At 34.2% G+C, this 25,521-nt stretch overlaps 1 protein-coding gene and 1 long non-coding RNA gene across 3 annotated transcripts; both read left to right on the top strand.

Moving 5' to 3' along the window:
* The first annotated feature begins 216 nt into the window (after positions 1-216).
* On the top strand, positions 217-4,669 carry LOC112722254 (E3 ubiquitin-protein ligase At1g63170). Of its 2 annotated transcripts, none has more exons than XM_025773242.3 (5): positions 217-1,195; positions 2,388-2,507; positions 2,752-2,884; positions 3,590-3,754; positions 4,096-4,669. In XM_025773242.3, the coding sequence occupies exons 1-5, from the start codon at positions 594-596 to the stop codon at positions 4,267-4,269; spliced, it is 1,194 nt and encodes a 397-aa protein (XP_025629027.1). In that variant the 5' UTR covers positions 217-593; the 3' UTR covers positions 4,270-4,669. The 2 variants fall into 2 exon arrangements, with proteins under 2 accessions (XP_025629027.1, XP_072063096.1); XM_072206995.1 differs by having other exon boundaries at positions 368-1,195; positions 2,752-2,888; positions 3,594-3,754.
* A 5,824-nt stretch (positions 4,670-10,493) lies between these two features.
* On the top strand, positions 10,494-16,449 carry LOC112722253 (uncharacterized). Its single transcript, XR_003162552.3, has 4 exons — positions 10,494-11,180; positions 11,273-11,444; positions 11,555-11,668; positions 15,645-16,449. It is a non-coding gene; the product is annotated as an uncharacterized lncRNA (long non-coding RNA).
* The last annotated feature ends 9,072 nt before the right edge of the window (positions 16,450-25,521 follow it).

Here is a 25,521-nt window from a genome sequence, read left to right as displayed (position 1 = left end):
ATAAATAAATTATTTTTAATATAATTATTTATTGTTTAAGTTATTTTTTTAAAAAAAATTAATTTAACTGTTCATTTAAACTAGACCAAAGTCTTAGTAAGGGATTTAATTAATGCAAAGAAAAAAAAAGGAATGATGTCGATGTCATCGTTATCTATCTATTGGAAATCAATGCCCCGACGACATCTGTATCTCGTGAAAGTTCATGAAATACTTAGTTTAGAAATGCTCATTGTAACATTTGGTAATAATTGATATTGGACCTACCAGGCTACCAAGTACCAACTGTTCTTAGCGCGAAGAAAATAAAAATAGAAAAAAAAATGAAAAAGATAAACACCAATTAACCAAATCACGAAAATAAACATTAAAACGGCACCGGATAGAGGCATCACTAGTTCACTACCACCAAAAGACGCTTCAATACCTCAATTTCCGTTTTCAGGCATCACTCACAAACAATTTTCTTTCAAATTTTATCGATTCTTTCTCTCTTCTCTGTAACACTACCACAAAGCAATTTCAACACGTCCTGAGTCGACTCACCGAGTCACCTATTCCGGGAATCACAGCAGAAGAAACGCAACGAACGCATGGCGGCGATACCGTCGTCGAACCGTTCCCCCGACGACTTCACCGTCGATCAAACGCCGCTAATCGCGAACTCTAACGGCGGCGGTGGTGGAGGCACCTACGACGAATCGAACTCCGGCCGCAGATTTGTTCGGCGGCAGAGCCTCCGCCAGGCTGCGCGGTTTCTCCGGCAGGGGAGCGGGCGTAGGTCGATGCGGGAGCCGTCGATGGTGGTGAGGGAGACGGCGGCGGCGCAGCTGGAGGAGCGGCAGAGCGATTGGGCGTACTCGAAGCCGGTGGTGGTGCTCGACGTCCTCTGGAACTTCGCGTTCGTGGTGGCAGGCGCTACTGTGCTAGTCCTGAGCCGGAACGAGTCGCCGAACGTGCCGCTGAGGTTGTGGATCTTAGGGTACGCGGCGCAGTGCATTGTCCACGTGGCGTGCGTGTGCGTTGAGTATCGGAAGAGGAGGAGGAGGACGGAGCAGCAGCAGCAGAGCACGAGCGACGTCGTTCAAGGTGTTAATGGAGTTGGCGTTGGGGGGAGTGGAGATTTAAGCTCCGGTTCCATGGAAGGTTCTGGACACTATTTGACATTGGCTCAATTCGATGAGGACGGCACAAGGTAACCTTTCTTTCTTTTCTTATTTTAAAAATTTTTATTGTTGAATGTTATATAGGTGAAGCTGTAGTTTGAGTTTTATAGTGGTTTATGAATGATGAACTGATTTTGAATTGAAATTTATGTTATAATTCTGATCGTTGTTAATTTGTTATGATAATAAACATTAGGTCAGTAGAATAAATTGATGCCTGGTGTGAATTCATGCTGCTTTGAGTGATGGAGCCTTATAATTAGGATTCGGATTCTGTTGTGTGTGTGTCTGGATTAACCTTTTCCTTTTTCTTTAAACAGCTCTAATCAAAGGCTTTAATAACTGTAGGTTTAGCTTATTTAGAATCAGAGTAGGTTATAATCAAACTTTTAATTGTGATAGCTTTTGACGAAAAGCTGAAAAGCACGATGAATTTTCCTCACATAAATTGTTACCAAAAATGTGTTTATTTCCATCTTTTAGTCTTAAGAAACCCAGTAATATGTTTTATATGGGCTTACAAGGTGATGAAACTGCAACGGACTGATGGGAGTTTCATGATATGCTCAATGTTTGACTGAATTGCTTTGGAAATCACTGATTTAGGGATGTGCGTGCCATTTGTGAAATTGTTGGGTACCCATATGCATTTGTGCTCGAAAGCATGCTAAGTGATAAAATATCCTATACTAATTGAGAACTCTAAACAGACATCCAACCAAATTTCAACGGCCCCCATGGAAACTTATGGTTTCTCAATATTTAAGTGGGAAACAATCTTCTCATCAGTTCAAAATATATTAAATGCTTTATAGAGAGAGAGATGATAGTTATATTGTTCAATTTCTCAAAGCGCACGTATATTGATAGTAAAGAAACACTTTTGAACCAAAATGACCAAGTTTAAATCATATTTTTTTAATTTGAATTTGTAATAAAAGATTATATTAGACAAGTGCCTTATCTCCCTGATTTAATTTTAAAATAAGTTGTATGCTGCCACTATTAAGATTAATAACTTGTGTCACCACTTATTAACATGATGCATTTCTCTCTTAATTCCTAACCTTGTGTGTAGAAACATGGTTTTGATGGTTAAAAAGTGTACTGTGGTAATTTCTGAAATCAGTATCATTGAGTAAGAGTTTATGGTTTATTTATCAGTTTTCTTTTTCTCTGTATGCATTTTCATGTTTGCCCTCTTGTTTTCTCCCTAAGCAGCATGCCAAAGCATTTGGAATCAGCCAACACAATGTTTTCCTTTATTTGGTGGGTTGTCGGGTTCTATTGGGTATCAGCTAGTGGTCAAGACTTAGCCCAAGAGGCTCCTCTGCTTTATTGGTTTGCTCTCTCTCTCTCTCTCTCTCTCTCTCTCTCTCTCTCTCTCTCTCTCTCTCTCTCTCTCTCTCTCTCTCTCTCTCTCTCTGTGTGTGTGTGTGTGCAAACCCAGTCACACCTACATGGCACACGAACTCTCTCTCCCATAAGATCAACTTGTCTGTGTTATTTATATCAATATGCTTTATTCAATACCTTGACAAAACCTACTTGATTTGGCCATTGACAAGATTTACTTTTGTGGCAGGTTATGTATAGTCTTCCTGGGTTTCGATGTTTTCTTTGTCGTTTTCTGCATTGCACTGGCATGCATCATTGGTATTGCTGTTTGCTGTTGTCTTCCGTGCATCATTGCACTTCTATATGCAGTTGCAGACCAGGCAAGTCATAGTCATTACTGTTTCTTGTTTGCGTTTAGGACTTGGTGTGGATTATGAATCTAGTGCCTTTATAAGTGTTTGTTTAGCATTATGTATTTAGTCTGAAAGGGAATTTCTATTTGATATGAAAGAGAGATTTATATGTTTTTTTATGGGGTTCTCATAATACTTTTGGGATTTTGTTGGGGGTGAATGTCATACACAACCAGAGGTATATATATACAAAATCATTATTTCAAATTTTCGGTGCATGTTCTCATCAAAAGTAGATTTTACATTACATTCACAAGAATTCAGCAACTTGTCTCATGTCGTCTTTAACATTAACCAATATCAAGAAACAATAGCATTTTTCAGCATAGAAAGATCAGTTCCTCTCGATGTGAGCAGCCATTATTTTCTTTTCTTTTTCCAGGGGAGGAAAAAAATAAGGGAACTGTTGGTGATAGATACAAATCTAGTTATTAGTGGAAGTTAAGCAAGCAACAAAATTGTTACAATCACTGCTTCCAATCTGCAATAGGTGTCTGCTTCACAGAAAGTCCAGATTAGCATTCTTCATATTACTATCTATTTAGTGTTCGATTTAACATGAATCAGTGTGTTGTAGCTTAGTAGTATTAATTGTAAGAAATTTGTTGCAAAGTATTAATTACATTGTTCCTTTTCCCTCTTGCCTTTTCTGGGGGTCTAAAAATATTGCAGGAAGGGGCATCTAAAGAAGATATTGAGCAGTTGTCGAAATTCAAATTCCAAAGGAATGAAAATAATGAGAAACTCACTGATAATACACAAGTATCTGCTGGGGGAGTAATGATAGAATGCCGAGTTGATTCACCTATTGAACATGTTCTTTCTGACGAGGATGCGGTATGTAGTACTTTTTTGCTATGTGTAAGCACAACTTCTTATATCTTGATGCAGTGATCTTGTCATTTTGTTATCTGGACGATGGAGTTGTTCCGGAACACATTCTTACGCAGGAGGATGCAATATGTATATATTTTGGTTGTTTGCACTTAACCTTGCATCTCTTTGCGGGCTTTTGTTAATAGTATCTGGAAAATTTTACTACAATAAGAATTGACACAATGATTCATGAACGGTCAAGTTAAATTTGGTATTATCTTGTTTTGAAGAAACTGGTTTCAATCTGTTTATCTTCCTAATACGAAGTATTTCCTCACTCTTGATTTGGTGCTGAACTCTAGGAATGTTGCATCTGCCTTTCTGCATATGAGGATGGTGTTGATCTAAGACAACTTCCCTGTGGTCACCATTTTCACTGTGCTTGTGTGGACAAATGGCTATACATTAATGCTACCTGCCCCCTCTGCAAGTATAATATCCTAAAAAGTAGCAGAAGTGCTCAAGAGGAAGTGTAGAACATGTCGGAGAAGTTTCTAGAAGCTATTTGGAGAATTTGCATAGGCCTTTGGGTTGCAGTATAATAGGCACGGTATGCTAATATATACATACACAGTTGCTGCTACTGCTGCTGCTGCTGCTGTGTGCTTGTGCATCTTCTAGTGATAGTTATTTAAAATATTCTTCCTTATAGTAGCTTCTAATTGCTTGTGTATATCAGCTTTGTTCATTGTATGCCTGGCAATAAATTACATGGAGGCAATTTGGTTGTCATTTTTTCTTTCGACATCATTATTATTGTCAAGTCTGTAAGCGGCCATGGATGGTGGCATTATGTTCATCATCATCATCCAACCTGCCTCCATGTGCGTCTCTGTTAGCGAGTTTCTTAAATTGAAATGAAAGCTTAGTTTGTTACAGACAGTTGTTAGCTATCTGCCAATAGTTAGATAGGTTGCTGAATGCTGATAAATGCAGTATGAGACTCAAATCAATGAGTGGCTGCACGCCGAATCCCAGGAAGAGCATCAAAGCTGGCAGCTACAAGGTTGAAGGATTTGTATGCATGAGATACATCTGATTCTGAAGTTTGGTGGCGTGATGGGAGTTTCATACATTCCAAATGAATTCCACCCAAGGGATCTATGTCCGATGAACATTGGACTTAGTTCAATGTAGTTGGGCTTTCATATGATCGATAATTTAATTGTGGATATTGCAAAGGAAATGCTCTTGTCATTGTGTTGTGTTCTCATCTTTCAGCCCCATAGTGAAATTTCTGAAGAGAGATAGGTTAAAATATTAAAAACCTTTAATATTATTAGATGCAAAAAATAAATTTAAATAAAATTCTAATTCTTCAAATTTTTATATTCTTTACGAATGTCTAGATATATAGGCTGACTGGACAAACCCTCTCAAGTTTTATTCGTACTTACTACCGACAGCAACACGCTTCTCATTCCTAATTAATAGTAAGGTGGATACTACAATGAAGATGGCAAAAATATCTTCTCATGAAGATACTTTGGTTAAAAGTGTGGTTTATTTATTTAGCTACACTTTAAACAAAAACAACACTTTTATAAATATCAAAATCTAACCATACAATCCATCATCCAAGGATCAAAAAATAAATAATATATTCATATGAAGACAATTATAAAATCTTCATTGTAGTATCCACCTAATAGTAGTTAGTGTTCCTCACTCTCATCCAAGGTTACTTTAGCATTGCCATCAAGATCTCGGTAACATGTAGCTAAAGTCGGACTCGAAAAGTTTGTATTGAGTTTAAAAAATACACGTTAACGTAAAAAATATATTAATCCTAAATCAAAATAACAATATACGTTAACTTTCATAACACCGGAAAGGAAAAAAAAAAAAATACTAGTCACCAAGTATCTTCACATCTTCAAATCTTTTAGTTTTTATATTTTGAAAATTTTAAATAATTATTTTGTTAACATTATTAAATGACTCTCTTTTCATATGCGTCACTAAGCAGTCGTTTAAAGTCGATATTATAAAGTCGATATTTATAGCAGGAAATGTTTTTTCAATTGATGTCATTATTACATACAAAATCAAAACTAATTTCAATCGGAGAAACATCAATGAATAAATAATATATTTTTTTATTTCAACCAACTTTTGAGATAGTAAACTAATCCCAGTTATATTTGAGAATTGATTATCATATCATATACTTAATATCAAATTCTCTCGTTGACTATCAAGTGCTAAAAGTCGAGTAGAAAAAAAAATTCGGTGTAGATAAAATTCAATTAAAGGAATTAACTTCTTATCAAAAGCAGAAAATGAAGCACTTGAATTTAAACAAGTTATATAAAGAAGTAACTCAATATTTATTATTGTAAGACGGTTGTTAAACTCTTGTTGTTTATCAACTATTTGATAAAATATCTCAACTTGAATGTAGTGTAAGTTTGACACTTTTTGGATTTTGCACTTTGATCTTTCTTGTGTTACAAATATATCCATATTTAGAACATGAATATTGTGACTATCACAAAAGATGCCAATCATCATTTCTTATACTTTGCAACCGTTGTTTGGACATTTTAACTAATGTCATAACATTTACAATGTATTGATCACTTCTTTGTATACTTTGAAACAACTTATTAATAACCTCCAATATATTTTTCATCATCAAATATAAATTGAATACAAATTAAAAATATGAAATATGATATCTTCAACTCTTTTTTATGGGTTTTTTCCATCTTCCTCAATAACTTTAAGAACATCTACCACTAAACAAAAATATAGAAATTAAGCTAAGTATTGCATTATAATGTAAGCCACATTTGGTATCACCTGCCCTTTTAAATATTGTTTCTTGATTTAAGTCACGACCACTAGAAGTGTTTCCAATTTATAATGCAACAATGGTGTTTTGTATTGAATTTCATGAAGCATGTCTTTACATTTCTTAGAAGCTTCAACAATATTGTATAAATTAGTAAGTAAAAAAAGCAATACAATTTCAACTTGTTTCTTGGCAACAACTATAAGTGTTAATAGAAGTTGATGAGAACAACAATGAATATAAAAAGCAAGCATTTTCCTTTAAGATCAAATTTTTTAGGCCATTAAATTCTCTTTGCATATTACTAGCTCTATGTATTCTTGTCCACGTATACAACATGCAAGAACATTTTGGCACTTATCGTGGGACAAAATAATTGAAACAGTTCTTTTTTGTTGTGCTTTTCCTGATTTTTGAAAGATCCTACTTTACTTTGGTTTTTTGCTTTGCCTACATATTTTGATTCGGTTTTTTTCTTTTTCACTCTACATTCAAAAAGATACAATTGCCTGATTTTACATCACATCCAATTGCTGGGGAACTTGTTGGGATCTCCGATGAACGTGTCAGTATTCTTGGTTATACCTAGTTGTATAAAAAAATTTATTAGAACTCTTCCTGAGGCCAACACTACTGGTGTACAATTTTCGGTAGTCAATTGTCTAAATCCATACAACATCATTGTTGAATGACCGACCTTGAATGCATTTGGAGCTATCATGTCTACCTTGCACCTGAGTGTCAAATTAGCACTTGATGTTAACCTCATTGCTATTGTCCATGTCGATCATATACAAGCCAAGTAGTACTATAATGCTAGTCTTCGTCTTCCTATTACACATGAACCTTCTGCTTCTTCTAAGATACCTAGAGTGCATGCAGTTTACAACTTGAATGCTTTACTGATGCTTATTGAGTTGGATCCTCAGCCCAATTTCCAAGATTGACTTGCCTCGATGGATTATTTGGACAAGGTAACTCTTATAGATAATTATGAGAAGTACACTTATATAGGAAATGCTTTGTTTGTAGGTCATAGAGATCAACTTATCCAGCTTCTTTGGTAGAATATTGACCTCTTTGCTTGGACTTCAGCAAATATGTCAAGTGTGGATCCGAACATCATTTATAATAAGCTTTATATTAACCTCTCCATTTGTCATGTTGCACAAAAAAAAAGTTACTGATACTAAGAAAAAGCAAGCATATCCCTAGGGAAAAACACAAAAGTTATTAGTAATCATGTTTATTCATGAAATCTGCTTCACTACCTGGTTAGCCAATGTGGTCATGGTGAAAAAAGTTCAAAAAAGTCACAAATGTGTGTGGATTTCACTTATTTGAATAAAGTTTGTCCTAAAGATGCGTATCTTTACTATATATTGATAAATTAGTTGATAATGCTTCTGGTTTGCTATTTTTAGTTTTATGGGTACTGACTCTGGCAATAGATACTTAAACATCCAGATGACCAAGAAAAAATTGCTTTTATAATTGGATATGATAAATTTTTTTATAAGGTTATCTCTTTTGGTCTTAAAAATGTAGGTACACCAAAGTATTCGAGCATCAAATTGGCCATAATTTAGAAGTTTATGTTGATGGTATGATGGCTAAAACCCTAGTTGCTGGTGATCATCACTCCAACTTGACCAAAATCTTTTCTCGATTGTGGCATTTCAATATGTGACTTAATTAGGAGAAATGTGACTTATGTTCAAGGGAAAAAATTTCTTGGTTTCGTGATTACTTCTCATGCATTGAAACTAATCCAGATAAGCATCACGCTATTTTTGACACGAAGAGTGTGAGCTCTGTTAAGGAAGTACAACATATCCTAGGTCGAGTTGCTGCCTTATCCCGATTTTTATCTCGAGTAGCTCATAACACTTCTTCCAAGCATTAAGGAAAAACCTACAATTCTCTTGGAATTCAGATTGTAAAATGGCATTTCAAGAACTCAAGTCATTTCTCTGCACTTCTATTCTTCACTGGTCAATTCCGGGACAACTTCTTTGTTTATATTTATTGGTATCTCAAAATGCTATCAATTTGGTTCTGGCTACTAAAGACAACTGTCATCGATTTCCAATGTACTTTGTTAGTAAATCCCTGCATGATGTTGAATTAATAAGGTGCCTTAAGTTGGAGAAACTTGCTTTTACTTTGGATATAATTGTTCAGCAGTTAAGACACTATGTTCAAAGTCATATTATCATTTTGCACACTGAGCATCCTTTGCAGATTTTAACTTTTCCTAAACTTGTCAGCCAAATTATTAAATGATCTATGTAGATTTCTAAATTTGATACTCTTTATCAATCTCAAGATACCATGTAATTCTAATTTCTTGCTAATTTTGTTGCCAAGTTTACCGAGTCATCTTTAGAAGTTGTTGAACTGACTTGGATGTTACACATTGATGGTGCCTTTAATCGGCAAGATTATGGTGCTGACATTATATTGAAGGCAATAATGGTCTTGAATGTGAACAATCCATGCAATTTTCTTTTCTCATGATTTCAATATCTCTCATCTTGTGGTACATTGTGATTCTCTTTTGGTGGTATAACAATTACAATTTCCAAATACACAATCCTTTGCATGAACAATATAATCTTTTAGACAAATAACTCATCAAAAATGATTTCTTTACATTAATAAATCACCAACATATAAAAGCAACTCATTTTCTTCATTGCAGTCTTTATTCCTTACAATAGCAATTGAAGATTCTACAAATGGTAAGTTTGTCTATTATAAAAGAGGTTTTAAAACATGTATGAGTTATGTTATGAATTTCATTTCTAAGCAATCTTTGATAAAATATTCTATAAGCTAACTTGAGTGTTAGAGTGCTTTTTGTAGGTATTCGTACCATTTTCTCTAAAAGGACAAAATATATCTCAGTCTTAGTCAAAAATACTAAAAGAAAATGACTCAAAAATATATTGTATTCTTTCTCAATGTTATTCAAATGATTGAAATACTAATATATACAAGAGAATTTTTGTACAGGTTATCTATTACCAAATCAATTGTAGATATCAAATCCACAAAAGATTTCAAAATTATAACAGAAAGATAATTATGTAGTGACTCATCACTTTTAGAAGAATAGCGAATAAATGTGTAAGATCAAGAACTTTTGAAAAATCTTATTATAAGCTGATTTCAAATTTACTTATTATTAAAAATTTTATTTTTAGAAATTATTTCATTGAAAATAATTAAATCAAGTTTTGATAATTAAAATGAAGATTTTTCTTAATTCCATAATTATTGAGTTATTTATTCTATTTAAATTATGTTTAATTACTCTATTGGTCCCTATAGTTCCATGAAATTTTCAATTAGGTCCCTATATTTTTTTCTTTTTAATTGGGTCCTGCACTAAATTTTTTTTCAATTAAATCCCTCTTAGTAGTAATTTGTTTAATTTTATAGGGACCCAACTAAAAAAAAGAATTTGTACAGAAACCTAAATAAAAGGAAAAAAAAATATAGGGACTCAATTAAAAAAAATTGGTAGAAGGACTCAATTAAAAGAAAAAAAAGTATAGAGACAAAATTGAAAATTTTGTAAAACTATAGAGACCAGCAGAATAATTAAACCTTTAAATTATAACGCTAGTAGTTATGAAATAATAAAAATTTTATAAGATTTGGACTAAATAATTAATATTTTAAAATATTCATACTGCTGTTTTAAAAAATAAAAAAATTAATTATATTATCTCTAATTCTTGAATTTAAACATTTTATTAAAAATAATTTACAAAATTGATGAACGAATAATATTTTTATACATTATTATTGTTAGATTAATTAAAATTTATTTTTAATTATCATATAATCCCTATTTTTATTTGAAATTACAAAACTATCCTTAAAACTACTTTTACCTAAGCTCTAATTTCCCCAATTCCTAACCCTAACCTCCCTCGCCACACTCAGCTGCACCCTACCCCTTTCATCCCCTTCAACGAAAAGCTGCAGAAACAGAAAATTAGAAAGAAAAAGAAGCAGAGAGGAAGGAGAGGAAAGGTCTGCAATCGAGAAAGGGAGGGGAGGAGAGCGACGTAGCCGCTGCGAGCTGGCCGCCGCCGAGCCCGTCACCCGTGCCGTTCGTCTTCATCGCCGCCAGCTGAAGAGAGATGCGATTGAGAGAGAGAGAGAGAGAGAGGGTCCGCGGAGGGAGGCGTTGCCGTTCCGTGTGGCCGTGCCGTCTTCGCCGTCCTTGGAGATCCACAAACAGAGGGCGCAAGCGCGGGGTTGGAGGACGGCGCTACTGTCGCCGCCGTTAGAGCCGCCGCCAGCTGCGTCGCCATCGTGCCTTGACTCGCCACCGTCGACCTTGTCGCAGTCCACTGTCGCCGGAGCTCATGTCACCGCCGATTGAGCACCACAAAGAACAGAGAGCGCGCTCGATGAGTGAGAAGGGGTGGAGGCTGAGTTTTGTCGCTGTATTATTCCATTGCTACCTCTACCGTGCCCTGTTGAAGCTTCTGGAGCCGCTGCCGTCACTGCTGGAGTGGGCTGGAGCTCGTCGCGGAAAGAGAGAGACTAGGGCTGGCACCGTTTTGCCTGGTAAGAACCTGCAACTGCTGCTGTTCTTGCCCTGTTCTGCTTTGTTCTGCCCTCTGTTTAATGGCTATTCTTGGTGCCTTTCTGTCCGCCAGAGCTGTTGCCGTCGATTTGGAGTTGCCATAAACGCGGTTGTTTCCACTTTTAGTATTCATTCTTCTGATGGTTGGAGTTGCTGTGGAATGGGGCCACTGGAAGGGTGTTGCTGTTGCAGGAACCATCACCGGGACTGCCGCTACATGGTTCAGTCACTTCTTCCTATTTGCGGTAAGCGTTTACGTTCCGGTAACCCCTTTAGTCGCTGTGCTGTTATACGTTGAGGTGTTGTGCATTCATTATTATGAGAGTTAATCTTGGTTGTTATATGTCGCGATTAGAGTTGCTGGGGTTACTGCGAAAGTGGCTTCGAGCTGAGGTTGTAGTTGCCGGTGATTTCAGGTTGAGAGAGGAGGTTCCTGTGACCATTTGGATTATGGTTTCGACGAGTTGAGGTAGGGGCCTTTTCAGAAAACCACATTTTATGAATTGGAGTTATTATATATGAATATTGATGTGAGAAAATGTATCTTTGAGTGATTGTATAAGTTTCATGTAATTATTGGTTGTCTTGGATGAATATGAATGCTTGTTTGGCTGGGTTATTTTTCGGTTTTGTTAAACAGACAGTTCTTGAAATGCTTCTTTAAAGTTAATTTATAAAAGCTTTGAAATTGAGTTTATCCTGTTGGAAATTGATTTGAGTTTGAATTGGTGTTCTTGAAAACTGAAAATGATGCACCTTGGAAACAGTTTGATTTTGAAATGATTTGGTTTTGAACCCCTTGAAGAGGGTTGCGGAATGGTTTGGTTGGGACCCGGAAAGGGTGGCAAAGTCCAAGTTTTAGAGGAGGTGTTGCCGAAATTCCTAGAAAATCCGAGTCTTTATTTGAAAAATTATGAATTTAAGGCCTTTACCATTTTACTTGGGAACTGTGAATTCAAGACTTTAATTATCTTCACTTGAATAATTTATGAAAGTGATAAAATTATGCTTTGAAGAGAATCTTTGAAAAGAAGGTTGTGCCTTAGCTTTGTTTCTTAAGAAAAGCATTATATTTTTGGGTGCAAGTCATTTGGAAGAGAATTGTGTTTTAAAGCTGTTTAAAGGGTGGAAGGAGTTTATGTTTTTCTGGATTTGACTTGAACACGGTTTTTGTTGTTTGAATTTGACTTAAAGGTTTCAGTTATAGAAATTTTAGTGACATTGAAAGAACTTGGATTTCGATTTACAAATTTCAATTTTTGACGTTTTAGGGAAGGTTTAGAGTATTCTTTGAGTTTTGGTTTAGCAAAACTAAAATGATCTCTGAATCGCCGGAAACGTTTCAGATTTTAACATGGTGTTGGACTTGTTTTAGTTTAAGTAAAAGAGATGGTTTTGGAAATGCGTTCGGAGTAGTTGATTACACGATTTGGTTTGGCTTAGATTCTATTTTTATTACTCAAATCGAGAAGCTAAGGTTTTAAAGACTAAAAACGAATTTGAAGAAGTGAGTTGTGTTATTCTCCCCTAAAGTCTTGAGACTCTACTGAGGATCTTTTGTTACCAAATCTTGTTTTAGAATGAATAATTTTGAATATCGCGGAAATGGCTTTTGATTTGGTTTGGTTTCTGAAATGTTTGGAAAGATATTGTGGAGAGTGACCTTATTTTAAAAGGAGAAATTTATGTTTGAGGAGAATTGGTTAGCCACCATGTGCTCAGTAACCATGTTTTAAAAAGGGGAATTTACGTTTGAGGAAAAGTGGTTTATGAGTCTGAAATGACTTGAGGAATGGGGATTTTAAAGCCAAGACTGGAAAGAATTAATTTTTGATTTCAAAGTAAAGTGAATTGAGAAAAGTGATTTATGGCTTGAATGATGATTTTATGCTATTGATGATGTTGGATAGTGGAAGTGTTATTATATTATGAGCCGGAATGGATGTATATGTTAATGAATTATGGCTGAATGTGGAATATGTCATGAGTTGGAATGGCTCTATATGATAATGAATCATGGCTGACTATGAATCATGAATTTAAGTCGGATGGCTGAGAATAAATGCATATATGCTGAGTTATTGATATTGTGATTGTTGCACTCCACCTATCTGAGATACGAGTTTCCTTGGATGGAAGCAGTGGCTAGCCACCACGTGCTCCAGGTGGAGACTCGATACTCTGCTGACCCTATGTCGTAAGTGTGGCCGGACACTGTGAAAGTTCCGAATGAGCTCGCCCCCATGAATATACACCAGTGAGGGTGTTGGATGTGAATTATGATTATGATTGTGAATAAATCAAGTTGAGGATGCACGACAGAGGGACAGTCCAATGGTTAGCTATCAGGACTTGTCGGGTTGGCTTTATAACCGACAGATGAGACTCATCAGCCACTAGGACAGGCATTCATCATATGCATCTATGTGACATTGTTTGAGTGTGCATATTGTACTTGGTTTGCCTTTGTGATTAATTGTGGTTAACTGCTAATTGTTTTACTTGAAGTAATTGTTTGTGTGTGCTTGAACTTTTCTACCTATGTATGCGACGGGATTCTGTTGGACTATGGTGACTGGTTGTTGTTTGGGCCTAGGGTCGTGGTTGATCATGAGGTAGGCCAAAGGCCATGTTTGGTTGATGTTTCTGGTTTAGAAAAGTATGAAAAATTAGTCTGGTTCAGCATAGATAAACCTTTTGAAAGGCTTTTGAATTTTTAAGAAGGGAACAGTTTCCTCTTTCAGAAAAGATTTCAGATATTTTTATAGTAAACCTTTGCTTTGAAAGAATACATAAGACGGTTATTAATCACTGTAACAATTTTATCTCACGTATCCTATTATAGTAATTCTACAACCCTATAGTGAGAACCCTTTCGAGGATGATGTTCTCACTCCCCTACATGTATTTTCTTTTTCAGGATTTGGAAGAGCTTATTTCTTTTTTGTTAGACGATATTTCTGTATTGTTTTAGTATTTATGTTTCCCTCGCCTTTAACCTTGCAAGTTCTATAAGAGGGATAGGATTTTGATATGAGATGCTTGTAAATTAATATGTATGTATATGTATATATATGTATTTCTTGTGAGCATTGTAACTTATATTGTAAGTATGAATGTATGTTTTTGAAAAATTCGGTTTAAGTGTTAAACAGACTCATATTTTAATATTAAATATTATAAGAGTCGTTGTAATACCCGAACTATCAGAGTGCTGCAGCCGGAAGCATAACATTTTGATAGTTAGGGTATTACAGAATGCATGTAAAGTAAACAAAAAATAGTGAATGAAAGAAGAACAAATTTGGCTTGATTGGGCTTGTGTATTGGCTTAGGCCTTCTTGTGTTTCGTTGCTTAATGTGTTTGGTCTAATATGCCCCCACAAGCTAGAGGGAAAAAATATTAAGAGTCCCAAGCTTGGATAAATTCTTGTGGAACCACTAAGGTGAAAATGAATTGGTGAATATGTCAGCCAAGTCTGCCAACTGACCCAAAGAAAAGATAGGTAGTGGTTTCATCATGCTTGCTTGAGCCTTTTGGTGTACAAGGTGGCAATTGACCTCTAAATATTTAGTCCTTTCATGAAAAAATGAATTTGCAGCAATGTGTAAAGCGCTTTGGTTGTCACACTACAGGATTAAGGGATGATCACAAGAAACATGAAAGACCTTTAACAAATTCAAAATCCTTTGTAGTTTACATGTGGTACTAGAGAAAGCCCAATGTTCGGCTTTAGTAGAGGATCTAGTTATTGTAGTTTGTTTCTTGGTTTTCTAAGAAAAAAAATCAATTAAGAAGTGGCTCATGTTTAGACATCTATCCTAGTTTGAGTCACTAAAACCATATATTTGAATGTAAGAAGTTCTTAGAAAAGCTAAACCTCATTCGGAATTTTTTTTAAGTATCGCAGATCCTGTAATACAACACGGTAATGTGTCTAAGTTAAAGAAGATATGAATTGGCTAAGTTGTTAAGTAGCATAGGTGATATCCATATGTGTAGTGGTAAGCTAAATGAGCCAGCCAACAAGACGATGATAGACAAAAGGATCAGAATATAAGGGACTATCATCCTGAGACAGTTTTGTAAAAATATCCATTGGAACAGAGACAGGCTTAGCATTTAAGAGGCCAGAATCACGTAACGAATCCAGACAATATATAGGCTTAGACAATAAAATTTTTTGTCTAGAAAGGGATACTTCGATCTCCAAAAATATTTAAGAGTGCCCAAATATTTGATTTTGGAATGAGTATCCAAAACCGTTTTAATGGTAGCAATGTCAAAGACAGAATTACCGGTGATCACCATGTTGATGCGTGAGCATTTTTCGTATCTCTTCCTAGTGAATTTGCATTCGAAATTGTAAGCTTAATCAAGATTTAAATACTTTTTAGCCACTATGAATGCTACTTTGAGTTGTGTGCAATTTTGTTTATTTCAGGCAGCATTCAGATGGATTTAACGGAGTTTTGTAGAAAAAGAGAAGAAAGTGAATGATGTTGTAACCATGATCTCCTTGGACTCTAACAGACATAACTTGAGCTACAGAGGTCCAATTGACGTGATTTTAGTGGCATTGGAAAACTAACTTTCAGAGCTTTCCAACGATGTATAATAGTACACACTTCTTCTCCAGCATACTCAGCCATACTGGCGCCTAACTTGGCTTTTCTCAAGTTAGGCGCCAGAAGAAGGATTGTGCATGAACTATGTGCTGCATTGGTGGTGCCTAACTTGGGATTTGCCAAATTAGGCGCCAAGTTCAAAGGAAAGCCTTCAATTGTTCGCTGCCAAGGTGGTGCCTAACTTGGAATTTCCCAAGTTAGGCGCCAGATGCAAGTTAAAGCCCTCTTTGCGTTCGGCCATCTCCAAGTCTAACTTCACATGAGTGAAGTTAGCGCCAACTTAATGAGAAGCAGTAGTCCCCATTCATCCATCAAGGCTTGCACGAAGATTTTAATTAAGTTTGATTAAAACTTTATTTTATTTAAAAATAGGAAAAGATATTATTTAGTTTGAGAAATTATATTTTACATTAATTAGGATTAGATATAAAAGGGAAAAGAATCAGCCGATCAGGCTCTTCTCTTCTCTCTTGCCTCATTCTGCACTTTACAGTTTTTCAGAATCCTAGTTTTCACTCTGAGCTATGAGCAACTAAACCTCCACTGTTAAGGTTAGGAGCTCTGTTTATTTTATGGATTTATATTATTATTCTTCTATTTTAATTACTGTATTGATTTCAATTTCAAGAATTTATTTTCATTCTTCATATTATGAATCTGGGTAGAACAGAAGTATGACCCTTATTCTATTTGAGTTCTTGTAAACTTTGGAAAAGCAATTTACCTGAACAACAACTTGAAAACAAATTTTCCTAAATCACTAATTATCTGGGCTTAACGGGATACGTGACATATAATCCTCTTATATTTGGATAATTAGGGTTTCTGTGACACATAAACTAGTTTTGAACTTAACCTTCTAATTGGAATCAAATGACCAAGGAATTGGCGGTTGATAAAGGTTAGAGGAGACTAAAAATGTATAAGGAATTAGGGTTTAGTTACCTATAATTTGCCATGAATTGAATCTTGCATGATTAAAATAGTTGGTAATAAAAGTTAATCCGGAAAATAAACTTTCTGAAACTTTAACTGTTTTACTTATATATTTTACAACTCATTTATTATTTACTGTTTAACGCAATTGAGACCCAAATACCATTTTCTGCTTGTCTGACTAAGCCAATCACTCAATCATTGTTGCTTAATTCATCAATCCTCGTGGGATCGACCTTCACTCACCTGAGGTATTACTTGGTACGACCCGGTAAACTTGTCGGTTAGTTTGTGGGTTATAAATTTCGCACCACATGTCATCAACATAAACCAATAAAATAGAGACTTCACCACCCACAAATTTGACAAAGGTTATAATCAAATATAATTTGCTTATACCCATAAGAGAGAAGTGAAATGGAAAGCTTTTCAAACCAAACATCACTTGATTGACAGAACCCATAGAAGGATTTGAGAAGTCTGCAACATTGATAGGAGGCAACTAGGAATGAGGCTGGGAAGTAGAGCCATGTAGACCTCTTCTGAAAAATCACTATGTAAGAAGGCATTATTCATGTTTAACTACTGGATAGGTCATTTCTTAATCGAAGCCAAGGCCAAAGCAATTCTAATCATCGCTAACTTGACTACTAGGAGAAAGTTTCTAGAAAATCAATGCCCTTTGTCTGTGTGAAACCTTTAGTGACAAGTTGAGCTTTGTACCACTGAACGAAACTATCAGAGTGCGCTTAGTTTTGTATATCCACTTGTAGCTGATGAGCTTCACCTAAGAAGGACAGTCAACAAAGACCAAGTGTGATTTAGCTCTAGAGTAGTTAGCTCATCTCTCATGGCGGTACGCCAATGAGATTGGGTATTCACTTGTTGAGACATCTTGGGCTCACAATCAGAATACAATAATGAAATAAAGCCTCTGTGAGAAGAAGATAAGGAGAATAATGAAAGAGAAACAAAATTTGGGTACTGACACCGAGAAGATAAAGATGTGGTAGATGTGAGAGAAGATCTGCAAAGGTAGTCAAATAATCGGACAGGGCGGCAGGTCAGATGGTGGCTTTGGAAAAGAAGAAGAACGATGATGGGACGTCGTGTGGGACGACGTTGGTACTAGAAGGGGATGATGATGATAATCTGAAGGAATGAGTGAAGGTGATGGAAGAAGAAGATGACGCTATTTCAGAAGGGGAAGGAGACACGTGTGTAGTGGGGGTGAATCATTTGGGGAAGCACTAGTTTGTAGAGGGGTTGGGTTGGGTCAATAGGAATGGAAAATGGCCTAGTGGGAAGAAAAAAAGAATTTGTGGAGGTTGAATCATGAATGGGTGGGATGGAAGGAGTATTCGGGTTTAATGTGAAGTAATGTTGGGCTATAGTCATGAACGAGAATGACAATTCATGAAAAGTAACGTTTCTGGACACATGAATTTTTTTATCATCAATAAAATAAATAATATAACCTTTGAAACCGGGTTGAAATTTGTGAGCTCTTTTATTGAATTTAGAATGATTGGTCGTAAGAGTGGAGACGTAACATAGACAACTGAAAATTTTGATATCATTGTAATTAGGTAAGGCTTCAAATGATGTTTCAAATGATGAATAGAGGAGAAAACATGATTTATTATATAAACAACATGATTAATGGCATAATACCAAAAATAGAGAGACAAATTTGATTGAAACATGATTAGGGCATGAGCAACATTTAAAATATGTTGGTGTTTACGTTCTACTCAGCCATTTTGTTAGGAGGTTTCGACACAACTTCTTTGATTAATTATTTTCTTAAAGGAGAAAAGTCTTGTTGAAACAATTCAGGTTCATTGTCTAAACAAATATATCTAACTTTGGAATTAAATCGGGTTTCTATTAAAATGATGAAATTTTTCATATATTGTGGTACTTCACCTTTTGATTTGAGCAAGATAACCCAAGTAAAATGACTAAAGTCATTTACAACAGTTGAAAAATATTTGTGATTATAAATGGAATTTTGACGAAAAGAGCCTCATATATCTAAATGTAAAAACTCAAAGATAAAAGATACTTTATTAGAACTTTGGAAAAAAGAAACTTTCTTTTGCTTTAATAAATGACATGCATCACAAGCTTTATGATGGTGCATAGAAATCAAAAGGATATTGTTTGTGTAAAATATTTAATCTTTTTTCCTAAAAGGTGTCTTAGGTGGTGAAAGTGCCATAGATTAGACTATGTGATTGATGCAGGGTGGGTGGTATTTATTGACGTGGTTGGCAAGGAATTATTCTTGTGTTGGGCTCCTTCAAGAACATATAACTCTTCTCTCATTCTATCCAGACTAATTATCTTCAGGTTGTTCAGTGCATGTAAAGAGCAAAAAAATTGAAAAAAAAATTTCCAATTAAGGATAGAAATGAGTTTTGAAATGAAAATGAAATAAATAAAGAACATTTTTGAGAATAAGATATGATAAAAATTTAACCACCTGCTGTACGAGCAATAACATTAGATCCATTGGGCATGTGTACGATGATGGGTTTAATTTGTGAATAGAGAATATACCATGATAAGTTTAATGCAATATGATCAGTGGTCTTAGAATAAAAAATCCATGCATCAGAAAAATATGAATAGGCTGATGTATCATTAAGTATTGAAAAAATACAAGATGAGTAAAGAAAGTGGCTACCCAAACATAGGCTAATGGAATGCCCAATTAGAGATGGAGAGATAACTTTATTTTCATCCTTGCATTCTGAATTATGGGCCTCAACCTGCATAAAAAAAGCCTGAGAGAGTGACGTCGGACTGGGGTTAAACCCAACATTGGTTCAATTGTACCCTTTGCTCTAATTCTATCATCACGCTTCAGATTAAGAGAACAGTAAAGAGGCGCTACCATGCTATTTGCTGAGATAGACCCGCAGTCATGGAAATGAGGTTTTTCTTGGAGGCATGGATGGTCGGGTAGATACCCGTACTTCCCATAGCACACACCGATGGTGTGACCCGTATGACCGCAATAAGTGCACATTTTAGTATTTTTACTGCAATGGCAGGAGCAAGGATCCTCTGGTTGTCAGGATTTCAGTGGTTATTTGGAGCTGCCGTTCATGCTGGATGACCATTGTGAAGACCTTATTTATCAGCAGGAGCAGATCAATAAGAAAAAGTTGTGATTGAACGACTACAAAGCATTCATCGAGTCCCTTAAAAAATTGATGTGAAGTCTTAAAGTCTATGGGCTTTTGCTAGACAAGCATAGACAGGAAGAGGACAAGAATTCGCAAGTTCTTCCTACAGTATTTCAAAGATATGTAGAATTCTATAACTGAGAGGCTGACTTATTTCAATGCGTAAATCTTTTTTTACAACTCGGCTATGCACAGGAATTCAGACCAGATAGATAGGTAGTGATAAGGTATATAACACTTTGGGTAACTGAAGGAGAGGGAATGGAACAACCAAGAAAAGACAAGGTTATTGCAAAGAAAACAAAGGGTCATCAGGAGAAGGAGAGGTATCGTGTTAGCAAGAAAATCAAATTCATTTTTAGAAATGGTTGTTATAGAGAAGGATCGAGACCAAAAATGATAATTGTTTTCTGTTTGAACAAAAGTGATTAAAACAAATATAGGATTCTCACTTGGGTGGATATCAAAGGACTAACAGAATCTTGAGCAACATTGTGGGAAAGATCTTCCATGACGATGAAACAGAGGAGGAAAAGGATGATTGATTATTTGTATTGGCTATTTTAACCATGTTACATATCAAATGAGCTCTGATACCATACTAAACAAAGACAATGACTCAAAAATATATTGTATTTTTTTCTCATTGTTATTCAATGATTGAAAATGATGAATATATACAACAGAATTTATATACAGATCACTAATTTATTCTAGATATCCAAATCTACAAAAAATTCCTAAATTACTAACAGAAAGATAATTATGTATGACTCGTCACTTCTAGAAGAATAGGGGATGAATATATGTAAAATAACAGAATATTGTGAGTGAAAGAAGAAATCATTTAGCTTGATTGGACTTGTACATTAGCTGAGACCTTCTTATGTTGGGTTGCTTGATATGTTTTGTCTAATAAAGAACTATACTTAACCACTTCAAGATCTGAGATTTACATCGGTCAAGGATCATCAACACGCAAGAATACTTTTATAAATCTATATTCATTCAAAATAAATCTTAATTAAAACACACTTCATCTTTTTAAAATATTTGTCACTTTTAAATTTTATTAATATAGAAGAATGGCCTTTTATTTTTATTTTTTTGACAAAATTTTTAAGAAACATGAACAAGAGGATTCAAATTTACCCGGACTGAGTAGTCTACATGATTTTTCGACGACCCTTCTGACATGTCCACGAGAATATTTCATCTATTAAAGGTAAGGTTCTGAAAATAAAATCAGTCATCGAACTGTTTTAATTATTGGTTCATCGATTTTAAAGTTTAACCGATTCAATCATAATTCAACCGAAATAATTCAATTATAATAAAATAATAAATAAATATACAAAAATATAAACATATTCTAATATAAATTTTAAAAATATACAAATTAAAAGAATACTTCCAATCTCGTAATCAAGGTAAACAAAAACGCCAATTAACTCGCTAAAACGCACGACTATACGCTTCTACTCCTTCTTTCCATCACACTTTCGTTGTTCGAGTTGGTAGAGTTGTTTCTGTACAAAAACGCCAAAAAAAATCGCAGACTCATTGAAATCATAATTATGTCGGTGACCCCACGTTTCAAATAAAAAGCCATTTTAGAGTTTGGTTTTACTATCCAATTCAAAGCATATTTCGCTGATAAGAAGACACTAGAACCCTAAGTTCTTTTTCATTTTCATCTCCCACTATCTCTTATCTATGAAATATGAAACCAGCCATGTCTCTTTCTCAATTTTATCATTTTGCTAGTTGTTATTCTATTAGAAGAGAATAAGAATAAGTTTGAGATGAAAAGTTTTTTATTTTGAATTAAAAAAATAAGAGGGAGAATATAGTTGCGATGTGCAAAATGGAAATTTCGGGGGAAGGTGGAGATTGAAAAAGGAGTTGGAGCATAATACAGGGGTAATAAATTGATTGGTTAATGTTATTTTATTTTTCTTCTAGAAACTTTTATACTCTCTTCTTTACCTTTTTTGTTACTAAAACATTATTGATTATCTGCTTGAATTTTTTTGGTTAAATGAGCTTAAGTTATATTTTTTAACCAAGTCTTCTTTAGGCTTATGGGAATAGGTTTCTCTGTTTTAGGCATACTGTGATATACATATGATATATTATGCTTGTTAAAAAATGATATATTAAGCCGAAAAAAAAATGATTTATTATGAATTGCCAAATTATTTTTGTTGAAATTAATTTGAGACTTAATTATAAAATTTATTTTATTTTTCCAAGTTTTAATATTTTTTTATATTTTTTTCTTTTATAATACGATTCATATTTACGATTTGTCTTACAATTTTATGAATTATAATTTTGTATCATCCCATCGAGTTAAAGTAAAAATTACGAGTTCACTATCTTGCTCATAATGACATTTAAATAAAAACGAGTCAAATATAAAAAATCAAATGTCAAAATTTATAAAATGATAAAGATAGAATAACTATAAAAAAATATTTAGCAATTTAATTATATTTTAATTCTTAAATTTTTTTATTTGAAAAATTTATATATCTTTTAACTTTTAATATATATTTAATTTAAATTAAAAGTATTATGTTAATATATTAAAAAAATAAAAAAAGCTTAAGAATCAACAATAAAAAAAAATGTGCCTTGGACTTAAATTTAGGGCCAAATGCAAATATACTCATTCATTCTTAACCTTAAATGCGCCTTCTTCCTATATGTGTCCCTTCTTTTTCTAGGCGGAGCAACAACGTCTCTTTTCTCTATGCGCAGCAACAACATAATGAAGATAATGACCCTTTTTAGCTTCTATTTTTTTTTTTTAATTTTTACTTCTTTTTTTTTTTTTAGTCTTGCATACCGTTCTGGTTGTATCTATATTCTACTAAATTGGTTCAATTTTACAGTCCAGTTTAGCAAATAATACCCATTTGGATAATATTTTTTTCTACTATAAAAAATTCTTATCACTGCTCCTTCCAAATCAAACCTAATAATTCAGTGGCACAAATAAACAAACACGCATGTGGTGAGCATCACATATTACTATATGGGTGCGGAATAGCCATGTTATGCGACCATGGCTGAGAAATGCATGAGGTGAAAAGGTCTATCGAGAATTTGGAGCACCAGTCAGGGGAGTGCGGCGATGGACGAGAGGTTTGAAGCTTACCAAAACAGTAGCGAGGAGATGACAAGGAGACGTGTGAACATACTGTTGGCTGAAAATAAATCTAAATTGGTTTTTGAGTTTATCGAAGGTGAGATAAGATTCCACTATCAAAGCAATAGAAGGACTAGTAATTGAGCCAATTAAAGACGGTTATTGCACTATATGGTCACGATTAATAGCTAGTCAAAAGGATGATCATAAGTGACAAGTTTATGGTCATGGTTTTTGATTTATAGTCACGATTTTTTATCGTGGCCTATTTTTTTGTGGTTATAGATCTATGATCACGATTTTTTTTATCTATGGTCACGGTCACGGTTGAAATGTTCAAATTATGATACTTTAGGCCACGTTTTTTCACCGTGACCATAGGTTACTCTATGACCACATATAAAAACTGTGACCATAACTTATCTATGGTCATCTTTATGTAAAAACGTGACCATAGCTTATTCTATGGTCACCCCTGTTTTATACCGTGACCATAGCCTAATTTATGATTTTTTAGCATGACCATAGGTATCTATGATCACCTTACTTTAAAACCGTGACCTTAGCCTATTCTATAGTCACTCTTTTGTAACATCGTGACCATAGCCTTATCTATGGTCAACCTACTCTAAAACTGTGATCATAGCTTACTCTATGGTCACCCTTTTATAATACCGTGACCATAACCTTATCTATACCGTGACCATAGTTTATCTATGGTCATTCTACCTTAAAACCGTGACCATAGCTTACTCTATTGTCACCCTTTTATAAAACTGTGACCATAGCGTTATTTGTGGTCACCCTATTTTAAAATTGTAACCATAACCTACTTTGTTTTATGAAATTTATTTTCTTAAAGTATAATCACATCCCAAAATTATGATAATCACAAAATAAATCTAAAAATGAGAAATTCAAGAAATCTAAATCATAAAATTTACATTATATTATAAGTTAGATATGTTTAGTCCAAAGAATAAAAATAAAAATAGGGTGTAATTTATCCATTACATGTAATACCAGATAAAGTCTCTTAAAAAAAGTACAAAACACATCAAAAATTATATTTAGATAACTAAAGTCTATACGAGACCTATTCCATCTCATATTTCTATAAAAAATATTTTTTTCACATCATGCCTTTCTGCTAGCAAAAGAAATAAACATATTAAAATAAAACAAATTTTTTTTGATGAGACAGTATAGTTGAGTAATGAATATGCAATACAAGTTTAATAAGTCAATCAACATTAAAGTTCAAACACTAAACATCAAAGAGCATTTGCTAGGGTTTTGAACCACCTAAAAAGAAAATCTTAGTGAAAGCTTATATATAGTTGCATACATGTAATAAAGTTGTTCACTTATTTAGAGCCTATACAGAGAGTTATTCTTCTGTGTCTATATCTTGTTTTAGCCTCTTAAATAACATGGACTTGTAATTATCATGCACATAGATACATGTAAAATCTGTAATCTATCTGTGTTATAATTAATGAGAATACTTTTATAATGCAGTACTAGCAATTAACCAATGTTCTAAGCATACCATTCTTAATGAGTTGTTTATTTGAAGAAACATCAAACTTCTATAATTAACATCAACAAAAATCAGCCATTATTAATTTAACTATTAATTTAAATAGTACTTACTTCCAAATTTTTTAACATATAGTTCAATTCAAATAGAGGAGGAATACTTTGTCGCGTATCATTTGATGCACTATTGGTGTCAGACGGAAATTATTGGACAGCTTTTATTATTACTTACACTTATTGAGTATCTTCTTGTGTTTCCGAATGAGTCTCTCTTTTCTTTTTTGTACGAGTTATAACAAATCAAATTGAAAAAGGTTGTACGGACCATCATCATCAGTGACATTTATGGCTTGTTATATAAGAATCCACAAAGCAACAACATCCAGTTTCATTGTATTGCTTCCCATTTCAGGCACAAATTAATAGTTTAGTTTATTAATAATAATTCTCCCATCTTAGAAATTCACAGCCACATTAGTCTACTAAAGAAAAAAAATTGATAAAAAAATAATTTTCAAAAGTAAAAGTGATGAGAATAAGGGAAAAAGATACATTTTTTAATTAATCTATGATTCTTTTTAAATGTATGTGATAAATGTGATAGCATTATGAGGCAAAAACCAAGAGAACGTTGGTCCACCAACGAGACGTCGACAAAGATTGATTGGTCCTTGATTATTTGTATTAAGTTATTCTAATGAGGTAACTAATAACGTTGATCATCAAAGAACCAATCAGAGTGTGGGTGGGTGTGTGTCTATATATATATATATATATATATATATATATTATATTGATTACTTGGAGAAGAGTTTATTGATTTTATCTTGTTCATACTTCTTTAGAACTTCAAGCTTCTCT

This window comes from Arachis hypogaea, chromosome 11, assembly GCF_003086295.3.
Source record: "Arachis hypogaea cultivar Tifrunner chromosome 11, arahy.Tifrunner.gnm2.J5K5, whole genome shotgun sequence".
Classification (NCBI taxonomy): domain Eukaryota; kingdom Viridiplantae; phylum Streptophyta; class Magnoliopsida; order Fabales; family Fabaceae; genus Arachis; species Arachis hypogaea.
Note: the sequence above shows the minus strand (reverse complement) of the source record. Positions and strands in the feature narration are given on the sequence as shown.

Excerpts from the sequence above, each read along its gene's own strand:
- LOC112722254 (XM_025773242.3), top strand. The coding sequence starts at position 594 with ATGGCGGCGATACCGTCGTCGAACCGTTCCCCCGACGACTTCACCGTC. Across the intron at positions 2,508-2,751 it reads GAGGCTCCTCTGCTTTATTG|GTTATGTATAGTCTTCCTGG; the intron begins GTTTGCTCTCTC and ends CTTTTGTGGCAG. Across the intron at positions 2,885-3,589 it reads TATATGCAGTTGCAGACCAG|GAAGGGGCATCTAAAGAAGA; the intron begins GCAAGTCATAGT and ends AAAATATTGCAG.